Consider the following 13398-nt stretch of genomic DNA (forward strand, 5'->3'; position numbering starts at 1 on the left):
AACATTTTGATGTTTTTATTTTTTACAAAATCAACTTCCCAGCAAAAAAGACAAACAACAAACAAGGCACACAATGTTTCAAGTACAAGGCCGACCACTGTAATAAATATACACAACATGTGCCAGAGCGCCGTCTCGATGCTACCGCCACGACAGGGAACGACCCCAGAGTTCAACATTTACATTTGTAGAACAGGACCAGGAGTCTGCTCTGTGGATTTCACTCCGATGATGTTTACAGCCAATAAATTAACACAATATCATCATAAATATGAAGAAACAATCACTAACGAGCTTTCTGTGCCTTAATTTTACCACATTTAACTAAATGATTTTTTTTGCTAACAAAATCGGATTATGGAAGTTTCAACAAACGTATTTAATCACTTTAACCAGCTATATTAAACACTAACCGAACTCATCAACATTGCACTGCAAAATATAACTTTACATTCATAATATTTCCCCAAACAGAAGAACAGACATCATCATCTGAAGGTTTTATATAAAAATACAACTTTGGTGCCTTCATTTTATAACAAAATTTAGAAAAAACAGAATCAGAAACCACCACAAAATACAAACGGAATAACTTAAATAAGTAGTGTGTTATTTAAATTACAACATGATCCCACAATCTCTTTGGTTCAGTAAGGCAACGCAAGGTGACGCCGAAACAGCAACTTCCACTCAGCAGAGGAGGCGTAGCGGTGTCAGAGTGAACGATCCACACACAAAACATCCGCCGCATTTTTATGTTTTACGGGAATTATTTAACATTTGAGCAACTTAATATAAATAGTAGAAAGAGAAACAATCAGTCATGAGACATTGAAAGGCACCACGTACCAGCTGGCAGGGTGAAACACAGGAAGCTACGAGTGTTTCCTTTAAGATTAAAGGGTCAGTTCACATAAATATATATTTTTTTCATAGTGGTTATTTATCCGTCTCGTCTACGTAGACAGTTTTGGTCGTGTTTGTGCAGGTGGAGATCTCTGCTTTCACCTCATCTCGACAGACATGGGATTTTTTGTAAGAATTAAAATATTTAAAAATGTCATAAAAAGACGTCACACAGAAACAAACAGTGTTCCTGTTATTTTGGATAATCCTCAGAACAAGCTGTCAACAGTAGAAGTCGACTGATGCGACTTTTCAGTCAAAACATCAGAAATAACTGAAAAACTGAAATTTATATTCAAGTTCATAAGTACAATTTTGAGGAACTTTACTTGAATATTTTCTTTTTCTGCTACCTTATACTTCCTCTCCCCTTTGTTATTATTTATTTAACTGATTCTGTTTCCAACCTCACCTATCATCCATCTAAACTAACTGTTCCTGGACAGATGTTGTGTCAGCAGCACAAACTACATTCAAATTCACTTCATTGTTCTCAGAGGTGGAGGCAGAAATGTGAAAGACTGACATCTAAAAATCTAAAAACCTGGACGAGTAAAACCAAAATGATCTGATGCGACACTCTACACTAGAAGAGAGAAGTTTTTCATAATTTGGGTGGAATGACCCTTTAACGGCTCCCTGTGGAGTTTCTAGTAAATAAACAACAGTTTTATTTACATTGAGTTTTGTTCTCCAGAACAGTGTGTGTGTCCTTGAGGTCAAACACAAGTGTTGATTTCCTTCCTCATGAAGTATTTATATAAAGTGTTTATGAGCTCGCTGTCGTCTTCTTCTTCTCTGTTTGTGCTGCTGAGACTCCACAGGGACCTTTAAAGGCCGTCCTGAGCTTTATCTGTGAAAGGAGCCACAGAGGATTCATTTTTAAACTTTTTAGACTGTGTGGGGTGAAAGTGAACCTTATTCTGACACAGAATTACACCTTTAGATGTTAAATTGAGTCCACAGGGATTCAGCAGCTTGGTAGCTACTAGCTAAAAAGCTAACAAGTAAACTTTAACACTAAATTGAAATGTGATGGATCCCACCAAACAAAACCGGCTAGTGAAAGCAGCTTTTTACGACTCACATTTACATTTCTTGTTAGGTGGCGACCTCTAGTGGCTGTAGTAATGATTACAGCAGTAGAGGAGGAGGTTAGTTCGGGTTAAACAAGCACTGCTGCTCATGTCCAGTGTGAAAGTTAACGGCAAGTTATTTAACTTACTAACGTAGAGAAGTTACGTTGTGTACATTTGTAACTGACGTGACAGAAGATACGTACTTATTTTAACCCAAACCAAGTTTTCCTAAACCTAACATAACTGTGAACGTACGCTGATATATGTCGTTTTGATTAGTCCGTGGGTATGAGGATGTGTTTGAACTGACATTGTGTTTCACTTCATCATTCAGTAAACAATCCTCTGTTTGGGAGCGAGCCCTGAAGTCAGTGACTCTAAGAGAAGTTCACTTTTATGATAACAATCGAAGAAAAATACATTAATTTAGGAATTAGGAGTCGTTACGAGTCGAATCCACTTCTGAGGACCACGTTATAAATATTAGTCCCTCCTGGAAGCTCTGATTGGCCGTCAGTGAGCAAAGATCTATTAATGGAAACAGTATCAAAGTGCAAAATCCAAATCACAAGAAATGCAATTTTTTTGATTAGAGTAAACCGTGGTCCCACTGGAAGGATGAGTTTAGGTATAATGGTAGTTTATAAAAAATGGTCCCTCGGGTATAATTTTAGATACAAACTCGGCTGTTTGAGTCAGACATGTTCTGGTTGGGTCGATGAGAAGAAGAGGAGTCTGGAAGTTGCTGTTTCAAAGATTTCTATCCACAATAAATAACCACCACTTGTACTTGAAGTAAAGACCTTATATACATGTCAGAGAAGGCTAGTGTTGACGATCCTTTGAGGAGACGGAGCAGCTCAACGTGGACCAGGAAGCTGATCAGAGAGACGAATCCACAGTCTTGTTTACAGTGAACTACTGTAGCTACACTACACACAGCAGAGTGTGTGTTCATGTGTGTGTTTAATATCTCACGTCCAGGACCGTCCAGCTACCATCAGAGTTCAGTTGAGACTCAGACTGAAGTGGTTTGATGCCCTCGGTGCTGCTGTGTGATCAAAGTGCTCAGTGCTCCTTCAACCTGTGAGGAGACAAACATTAACATCAGACTGATAAGTTGGTGTCATTAAGTTTTACAATCAAGAGCGAAAAGAGTATTTGAGCTCGTCTGTGACTGAATGGATGATATATTGTCTATATTTAAACTGACATGGCAGCGTGTGCTGTGAAGGCTACACACAAAATCTTCAGGTTTAAATCACTTTAAATAATCTAAAGGACTTTAAATCACAACATCCAGAGCTTCACCTCCACATGCACATTTCAAATGAAGCGCACTGAACTGTTGCCCGTATCACTGATAAAACGTTATCATAAAGTTTCATGCTTGTGTCATTTGGCAGCAGAAAAGAGCGATAAGCTGAATTTCCTCCAAACATCTGGCTGACGTTGTGAGCTAAAAAAAGACTTTAAATTGTAGGTCAGTAATGGTGCAACTCTGCGTCAGTGCCAGAAGTTTATACTCATTAACCTGGAACAGTTTCATTTAGTTCAAACTGTCCTGGCACATTTTACTGTTTAATGTTTATGATCTGTGGTTTTATATTCTGGACACCAGGCTGTGACTGAACAAATCATTTACTTTGACAGAAGTTAGCCGGCAGACGGAGCTCGTTCACTCACTTAGATGAAACAGAAACAGGACATAGAAGAGGCAAAATGATGAGAAGGAGAACATCAGGACTTACTCGACAGCCGAGATGGGATGGGATTTATTCGAGGTCAGCTCCTTCGTCACGAGTCGAAGCAAAAGCTGCACAAACGAACACACATCACAAAAAAGTTCACTTATTTATTCTAATACAGGTTTTAGTTTCAACAACTGTCATGATATCAAAACTTCAGTTAAAACAAGCTGAAAACACAACATCTGAAATATTATAATATAATTTAATTGTTAACATTAATTCAGAGTCCGGTTTGTGTCTGTATTGACTCTCTTTTAGCTCCATTTTAGTCTCCACCAACTTCCTCTTTAGCTGCTAGCTTTGGAGCTAAAAAAGGCTAAAAATCTCTGTAAAGCTGAGCTGCAGAGTTAATAATAAAGATAATTCACTGTGGGTTTATCATCATGACAAAGCACAGCAACTCATATACATCTACTCCTATTATTGGTGATAACTCCTCTGCTGTTGATGGTTTTTAAAGTCTTTTTTATTTTATTGTTTTGTCCTGACTTTTCCTTTTAATCTAATCACTCCCCGCCCCGGCAGAGCTGGTGTTCTTAAAATGAAATTGTCCAATTAAAATCAATTAATCAATCAATAAACGTGCTCACCAGCAGAGCCAAGAAGTCAGCGGTCATCAGCATGTAGAAGACCTGATCCCAGCCTCCTGCAGACAACAGACCAGCCAGCAGGGGGCCCAGTGCTGCACCTGATGATACAAACACAACCGGGATTATTCATCATCAATCAGAGATCAGAGTGAGTCTCACATTTCATGGGAAATCATTTGGAAATGAATTGATAATAACCAGAAGTTATTCTTCTGACACGTATTGTGTTTATAGAAGCCTGATTTATCTTCTTCCTCCTGTTTTGACTCACACACACAATGTGGATTAATCCAGCGCTGAAAATAGTCCCCAAAATAAGTTCTTTGATAAAAGCTACAAAAAAAGTATTTTATGAAAATATAATTTCATATTTAAAAGCCGTTTTTAAAGATTGATGTCTAAAGTAGGAGCTGAGAGCCGCCGACAGCAGAGGAAGTGACATTAAAAGTAAGTGTCTCTTTCAAATAGTTTTTTAAAAACGCACTTTTGTTGGAATCATATTCTGATTTTATCTAATTTGGCTGCTTTTTTAAATTAGCTTTAATTATTTTGATGTTTATTGTTTTAATATTTTAGATTTTAATTGTGAACATTTGTTTTTTATTTGATTTTAATGTAGTGCAAGATTTGCGAATGATTGCATTCTGAGTTTTAAACAGTGCTCTAACTTACAGTACAGACACCTGAATGTCTGTGATACTGACCTACAGATCCCGTCCCGTCGATGATGGCGGTGACTGTGGACAACGCTCTGGCGTTTCCTTTCAGGCTCTTGTGGGTCCCCTGAGGTCAAAGGTCAGAAGAGAGAGGAAGGTTCAGATTGAGTCAGTAATCCTGGATGAATTCAGAGACTAGAATCAGAGTTAAACCTGCTCACCAGATCAGCAGAGACTGCGGTGGTGATGAGGGAGTACGGCCCGTTGACGAGGCCTCCACACACCAGCAGCATACCTGTGAACAGACAGGTGAGTCACTCCTGAGGTTTCTTTGAGAACGTTATCAGGACTTCATTGTGGATTAAACTCTGCAGGCAGTACAGCGTCTAACAGACACACTACCCCGATGACAATGCGTGTGATGGTAATGATAGGACATCGTTGCTCAGCAGCTGCAGCTCTTCTTCACGCTGTGTCACATAATGACATGAACAGAGTCCCTCGAGCGTACAGGGAGGATAATGAGCTGCAGCTGTGACCATCACGAGCTCAGTGTGAATGAATCAGGCGAGCCGTGGCATCGGCACCGAACATAAAGAGTGCTTAATACACTTCAGAGCACATGCCTACATTTGAGAAAGGTTTGTGTTGTTTTTTGTGTAGGTCATTCTGATATCACCGTATCCTGGAACATCACTGCAACTGAGCAGGAAGTCCACTGAGCGAGCTGTTGTGGCTGAATGGGTGAAGTTCAGGACTCTCACCAATGACACTGTGGTTCCTTTTCTGTTTGGGACATGATGTGTTACTGTTGATTCATTATTCACTTATTATTTTCTGTTTCTTTTCAGTTTTCTGTCACACTTCGATTCAGTTCAGGAACAAAAACACTCGGTGAGGTTCAGGAAAATATAGTTTGTGTTAAATTAGACCTTTTCTATACATTAACCACGTGTTTGAAGGAATAACTTCTCCCGTGTGTGATATGACACCACAAAAACATTATGGGTCAGTTGCAGTGATGGTCCTGGGGCAACATAAACCAAAAGGGCGATATTGGATCATGCCGAGTAGAAAACATCTTCGAAATGTCTCAAGAATAACCAACGTGTGCTCCAACATCTTTTAAATAGTCAAATTCGAGCCCTTTAAGCATTTCAAGTTCATTTCAAATGTTCTAGCACCTTGCAGCGGGGCTAAACTACATACTTATACACAGGACATTAAGATTATTTCACCTCATCACATTAAAACAGACTAAACAACCAAAAATTATGTTCTGTTACAGCTTTCTGCAGAGGGGTGACATATTAAAGGAATTAAAGATGCAATGACATAATGATAGATTGTGGATGTGGTCAATGTCATGAGCTGAATGATTTCATCTCTTTCATGTAGTGTGGACAGAATAACACTTACAAACCTTCTCTAAAAGGCCCTTTAAATTAATTGTAATGAATAATAAAATACTTCAATTCAAATCAATCATGGTGCTCTGCAGATTTAAACAAACCAGCTCTGAGAAATGTTTTGTTGTCTGGACAGAGGACAGCAAAGCCTTCTGTCAGTTTTACATTCTGAGTTGAAACAAATATAAAAATAAAACTGTTCCAAATTAATCAAATTGCAAAACAGGATCTTAGATGCTCACGTGGAGTCTTCTATGTTAGTCAAGCCCGTTTGAGAACTTTATCATTAATTACTTTATCAAGCAGTTTCTGAGATATTGCTTTCTCAACCTGAATCATAACGCCTCCAGTCACGACCATCGCTGTTATGAAGGCATTAAAAGTTTAATAATGTAATGGTGATATAATTATGAGGAAGTGTGATGATGTAAAAAAAGATAATGAGGAAGTCATGGGATCACTAAACATCAGCTCTGAGTAGGAGACTCACCGATGGTCGGCCCCAAACCGAACTCACTGATCATGGAGAAGCCGTACAGCTGCAGGACGGAGGCAAAACATGACGGTCAGAAAGTTTCCAGACAACATTCACTCAGTAAACACACGTCCAAAGACGTTAGCAGCAGCCTGATGTTACAAGCAGACATACGAGCAAGTGACAAGAGGATATCTGGGTCTAAAGTGTCAACACTGAATTATCATAAAGAAAAGACGCAGTGATCCGTTTCTTCAGCAGGGGGCGCTGGATGCAAACAGAGGCCTGGTGTCAGCACTTTGGGCTCAAAGTTGATCTTTTTATCAGTCACTTTTATGCTTGTTTGACCGGACAGACCTCCTCCCAACAGTCAAGTGTTGTTCTGAACGTCCTGATCTGAAACATGCACAGACTTCATGTACCTGCAGAATAAAGTGTCACATGTGAAACTCACTGTGGGAGCAGCCAGCAGCAACATGACCGCACAGGTGGTGGCTCTCTTCCCCAGTTTATCAGAGATCACACCTGCCAAGATTCCCCCTGTACAACACACACACACACACACACAAAATGCACAAAAGTAAGTATGTAAGGAATGTGTGAAGAAAAGTGCCGCGCGCGCACACACAGACACACACACACACACACACACACACACACACAATAAGAGATAAGAGCAAGATAAAACTAAAGTGTGAACAAAAGCACCTACCCACGATTCCTCCCACATCAAACAGGGTGGAGAGATCTCCAGCTTTCTTGGCATCGAGGTGAGCTGAGACACACAAACACGCACAAACACACACCTGTTATTCTTCTTGGCACAGCTTTTGTGTTGGTAATAAAACTGCTCTTTACTGAGACAAACACAAACAGACAACAGCCTCTGAATCAGCTCACTGATCAGTCACGCAGCAGATAATGTTACAACGCTGTGTAAAAAAAATACCCAGAGTTCAACTGTCAGACATGCAGCCTTTTAAAATAAAAGGACAATAATGACGTTGATGGCTGTAGTTGTGTTTTGGTCCTCACCTGCTTTGGTGATGTAGAGCGGCAGCCAGAAGAGGAAGGTGTAGCTGACCAGTTTAGCGAACAGCAGACACAGCGAGAACTCGATCACACCCTGAAGACACACACAGCACAGCAAAAAGGTGACTGGTTATTGGTGTGGAAGATTTATTGTGACTGAACGATACCCGTCTGGTTTTACTGCCCAGAGAAATGATTACTGCTTGAACTAACGGACCCAGTCCGATACACAGACACATGCACCTGTACTGGTTCTTCTGTGATGAAGCTGCTGCTGATATTTTTGTGAAGCTATTCTGTGTTTGTTATTGAATAATTTACGTTAATCGAGGCTGAAAAGCTTTAAAAGTTCTGAACTGAAAGTCAGACTAGAGGCAGAAAGAGACAGGTTCTTATTCAAACTTAAATCTTGTTTCTGCAGTTTTGGACATAATTCTGACTGGTTTGGAGAACAATTTTACCAGATTATCCAAACCACTTTATTTGAGGTATAACTGAAGATGTGCGCAGCTTAATTGTTGCTAACAATCCCTCATTAAACAAGAAAACTGCGTGAACACAACTACAGAAGGTATGGTGGGTCAAGCCTGGAGATTTGTCTCCCATCAGTCTCTAAGCCATCCTCAAAGATCTTGGGAATTATCTTGGTTGGTAATTTCTCATGTCTGATCGAACCAAAGCCCAAAACTATGAATATGAGATCCAAGTTGTCAAAAACTAAAAAATATCAGTTGCTGAATGATTAATGTAACAGCATGTCTGTGGTCAGGGCTCAACAATGAGGACTGTCTGCTTGCTCGGGTCAAGTGGTGAAAAATAATTAAACACATGTTTTTTTTTTCTGGAGTTGATGACAGAGGTAGCTAAATATTACACCATCATGCTTCCTTCTCCTCTCAGGCATTCATGAGAAAATGGTGGCAGGTAAAGACGTTTCTTTATGAGCTGAAGTGCAGGCGAACATTTCAATTATCCCTGAAACAGGAGTCAACATTTTTTATATGCAAGAATGTTTGTGGCTTCACTTCTTTGACATCCTGTGTTCTTGTTCTGATTCTTTTACTTAAAAAGAGATTAAACATGACTATCGACTTCAGTCTTTGTACAAATTTAAAGCTGCTTATTATCATTATTATTATTTACTTATCGATTTTGATGACTGAATAAACAAACTGTCCTGTCATACTCTTCTACTTTGTTTATGTTAGCAGAGTCAAAGTCAAACTGTGTCCTGGGGAACTCGTTCCCCTCGAGGATGGCTTGTTGCTTGTGTGTGAGAGACTGACTGGTATATGCAGAGCTCCCATGAAGCTGATGGGCGACGGCTCTGACTCCCTCTTCACCACCACGACCGGCTGCACAGGGACACACACACTCTCTCTGGGCAACAACAGCTCTGTGTCGTAACTCTGCAGGAGAGGAGGAGATGAGATGAGACGCTGCAGGTGTTTCTGTCAGCCGACTACAGGAACAATGACTGGAAGTCAACAGACGATCATTCACAGTATGTTTCTTTATATTTCAAGTCATTTTCATCAGTTGAGCTCATGCAGGAACTTCAAGATCATTTGATAATTTGAATGATGACTTATGTGACAATCAAGGAGAGATCGGGGCAGAATTATCCAGACTGTGAAGAGGAATTAAGAACCAGATACAAGTGCAACATCACCCTTTTATTCTGCAAGAGAAGGCTGTTAAACACCAACACATTCGAGGCAAAACAAAAGCATTAATCCTGGACTTTTTAAACCAATTTGATGTAACAGTCGGGCAGAGTTCACCGTAAAAACTGAAGCATTAAAGGAGAGAAACAATTGCAGGAGGTGAACTCGACCCAGCCATTATTTCAAAAAGGTTTAAGAATCCTGAGGCTGAATCCAAACATCCAGGCGTGTGTGAGGGAGCATAAAGAGGCTCTGATATGTTTTAGTGTTCTGCCCCTGAGGAAGACCTCTGGATTCAGCCTGAGAATGATTTTTCATCAAGTATCCCACAACATCTGACTGCTGCTGAAGCCGCTGTGAACCACCTGAAAGTACTGAAGCTACTGACCTTCCTGTTCTGAACACTACCTTCATAATAGTAGCACTCCTGAATGGATTACAATGACACGTTAAAATCAAATCAAAAATATATGTCATTACCTTTAGCGCTATTCATCCATCTTGATTGTTTCATTGTGAGTTGCAGCGTTTTGTAGATATCTGCTGTAGAGACGTTGGCTGACCTGAATATATTTGATAAACTCAACAGCAACGTCTCTTCCCAGAATGTAGGAACTATTTTCTTTCAACCGTATAACTGCACAGAAGAATACACGCGTCTACTCATGGACAAGAGGCTCAGGCTGACAGTGTGGGATGTAAACATTCATGACGTCCTGCTCAGCTGCGATGTAACATTATCTAGCTCAGTTAGCTTGCTTCTTGTCGATGAGTAGATGCTCGCTTCCTTCTGAAAATGTTCACAACAAGGTCTGTGGATTATCTTGAGTAACTGGGCCATGATTTTTGTGGAAAGACACATTTCTGTTGAGGTCTTCAAATGTGTGTTTTTTTTGAGAGAAAGCAGACACCTCTACTCTGCAACTCACACCAAAACTAACATGACGCACCAGATGCTTAGTTACACAGAAGGGCACCGCTAAAACCTGTTTGCAAACGGGCTGGCGCTTGGCAATGATTGGCCGGTGATTGGACAAAACATCTGTCTATCAACATCGATCACTGGCTAATGTCAACCAATCAGATCAACAGTTGGGGAGCGCTACCACTAGTGGAACCAGCTGGTGACTGACGTCAGTCGAGAGGGGGGTAGAAACATCTTGTCCATCGAGAAAAGCCTTCAGAGTCGTTCTTTGCTCTTCTTTCAATAAAATAAACTCTCTGATAGAACTGATAGCAGCTACGCTAACCTCTGGAGGGGCTTCTCTCACTGGTCTACACATCTAAACCACACCTGTAGCTGCCTGCAGTTCCTCAGAGGAAGCCGATTGGTTCACCTGTGTGTTCTGCCACAGGTGCAGACCTTGAATCCTGGCAGGATGAATTCAACAGATCACAAAGATCCTCACAAGGTAACAACTAAACAATCTAGATGATAAATAAGCTACAGGTGAGAGAAAAACTTTCTCTTTAAAGTGCAACTCATTGAAGTGTTGGACATCTGCTGGTGAATGTTGATCATCAGTGCAATTAGATCATTTTTTGACTGACATCAAAACTTTTTTTCCTGTTAAGCCACTGAAAACACATCAGATCCCAGTTTTCAGGGGTTTTAAAGTCATAATTCTTTAAAGTGTATGTAACATATGCACACATGGACACACACCTGGGTTTTGCCTTCCTTGTACTGCAGATACATCTCAGTGTGTCCATTCACACCATTCCAACTCTTGTTTTGAACCTGCTAAAAGAAACAATACATCACATTATTATTCACACCTGGTTTAATTCTTCTTTTTAGGCATTTAAGGATAATAATTATATGTATTTATCACTGTCAGCAAATCCCATGAAAATCAACAGTGTGTGGGTCCATCTCTCAATACTTTGACTTCAATATACTGTGACTCAGTGGTCAATGCTCAAATCTTTAAAAACAGCTTACTAAGATATGTGTCATTAGTTTGAAGGTTCATATTTTGCACATACATCTATTGATTATTTCCTGTAAATACAGAAGACTGACTGCGTTTGAATTCACTATTAAAAAATGATATACAGAAAAACTCACACTTTTGCCTGGTGAAGCATTTTGAGCGTACATGGTTTTCAGGTCATTTGGATCTGGAGAGGAAAAAAGATGAAATAAGATTAATATGAAACTCCTCCATCAACAGCTGTGAAGTCAAACTGCCACAGAAGGAAGCTAATTACTTTCTTTATGTAATTAAAACATGTGGGAGTTTGCACTTTACTGACGAAGAAAATAATTAATCACATTTATATTCACACTTTAAGAATGTTTATTAACTGCACAAGAAGGAGAAAATAGAGAAAGAAATGAACATGTTATATTGTAGTTTATAAGCCGATGAGGAGGCTGCACTCACGCTCGATGAGGAAGAGGAAGCAGACGACGCCCATGGCTGCGATGATGAGCCCCGGAACGATGAAGGACATACCCCAGTTGGAGGAGACCCAGTATCCGGCGATCAGAGAGCCCAGGATGTTTCCCACTGAGGTGTGTGAGTTCCACAGCCCCATGATGAGCCCACGCCTGACGGGAAACATCATAGTGTCAGTGACCCACAAGACTTATATTACATGTATTTACATTCAACCGCATCCTCAAACGTAACATTTCACATTAGTTTTTCCTGTTTTTATACACGCATTTTCCAATTTGATCTGATTCATCCATCACAAACACACTCGATCAGATGTTGCATGATTTACGGAGCAGATCTGTGAGGTGTAGCAGAAATTACACAGGATATTTTCAAACTTCTTACAGTACGATAACTTTCTGTCTTATTCAGTTACAATAATAAAACATTAATAAGGAATCTACTAGAAACATTTTCCTTAAAATCATCCAAAACCACAAACTGTTCCTGAACTGTTTTCATCATACAGAAGCCAGTAATCAGACCGTACCTTCCTTTTCCAAACCAGTTGCTGATGCAGGTCACTACACTGGGCCAGCCAGTGGTCTGGACCAAACCATTAGCCACCTGAAATCACCAAGAGAAAGAATGAGGACAGTATTCATTTTGCACAACGTTAGTTATTAATATTATTTAATCTATTTCTTTAAGTACCAACCTAAAGCTGTGGCTGGATGGATTACTGCAGATTACACAGAGTGGCACAAGGGCTATTTAATCATTCATCTTTGTCGTTATCAAATAAATGTAATGGAGTAAAAAGTACTGTATTTACTGGAGTGGAAAGTTACTTTCCACCACTGCTGTACGTACACTTTCACGGTCCATCTTCATGAGGGTGCTACGACTAGTTCAAGCACCAAGAGTTGATGCATTAATCCTCATCATCTAATAATACATACATAATGCTGAGTCTCACCTGGACAAATATATAGAAGCCCAGGCTGTGGATGTTGTAGACGTAGCCCAGTCCGAACAAGCAGGTGAACAGACCGCTGGTCAGCATGCCCACCGTCAGGTACAGTCGGATGGGAAGGCGCTCTCCGATGATGCCGCTGCGTTGGAGCACAATAACCATGAAGACTTAAGTCTCATCAATAAGGTTGTTAAAAGCTCCCGATGTGAGCTTTGTTTGTTAACAGAGAAGATTATGTAAAACCACAGGACGAGTCATTAGTTTACAGGGACGACCGGAGTCCAGCAGTTTTTAAAGGGATTATTGACACTAACACAACATGTCGGCACAAAAAAAAGAAAAGTAAATACTATATGAGGTGTTCAGATGTACTTCCCTCAAAGCGAGTGACTTGTTGACAGATTTCACTGATTTTCTCATAAAGAAACCTCTTATTTTTTGAGAGTTTATTGTATCTATGTCCTTTTTTT

The 13398-nt window shown here is 40.0% G+C and overlaps 1 protein-coding gene across 4 annotated transcripts in view; it reads right to left on the reverse strand.

The window, feature by feature from the left end:
• slc37a1 (solute carrier family 37 member 1) overlaps positions 1 to 13398 on the reverse strand; it is a gene marked incomplete at its 3' end in the record, with an annotated part of 20561 nt that continues 7163 nt past the window's right edge. For 2 of the 4 annotated variants that reach the window (XM_084362540.1, XM_084362541.1), the window contains exons 6-20: positions 12932 to 13067; positions 12503 to 12579; positions 11956 to 12122; positions 11637 to 11689; positions 11232 to 11309; positions 9185 to 9307; positions 7902 to 7992; positions 7579 to 7641; positions 7321 to 7406; positions 6882 to 6930; positions 5204 to 5277; positions 5031 to 5109; positions 4327 to 4424; positions 3737 to 3801; positions 1 to 3069 (exon numbers count right to left, since the gene is read on the reverse strand). In XM_084362540.1, coding sequence (XP_084218666.1) covers positions 3054 to 3069; positions 3737 to 3801; positions 4327 to 4424; positions 5031 to 5109; positions 5204 to 5277; positions 6882 to 6930; positions 7321 to 7406; positions 7579 to 7641; positions 7902 to 7992; positions 9185 to 9307; positions 11232 to 11309; positions 11637 to 11689; positions 11956 to 12122; positions 12503 to 12579; positions 12932 to 13067 — 1255 coding nt within the window. Of the gene's footprint in view, positions 3070 to 3732; positions 3802 to 4326; positions 4425 to 5030; positions 5110 to 5203; positions 5278 to 6881; positions 6931 to 7320; positions 7407 to 7578; positions 7642 to 7901; positions 7993 to 9184; positions 9308 to 11231; positions 11310 to 11636; positions 11690 to 11955; positions 12123 to 12502; positions 12580 to 12931; positions 13068 to 13398 lie in introns of those variants that run through there. The other 2 variants (XM_084362542.1, XM_084362543.1) reach the window with 2 other exon arrangements.

Source organism: Pagrus pagrus, assembly GCF_965226575.1.
Source record: "Pagrus pagrus genome assembly, chromosome: 9".
NCBI classification, from domain to species: Eukaryota; Metazoa; Chordata; class Actinopteri; order Spariformes; family Sparidae; genus Pagrus; species Pagrus pagrus.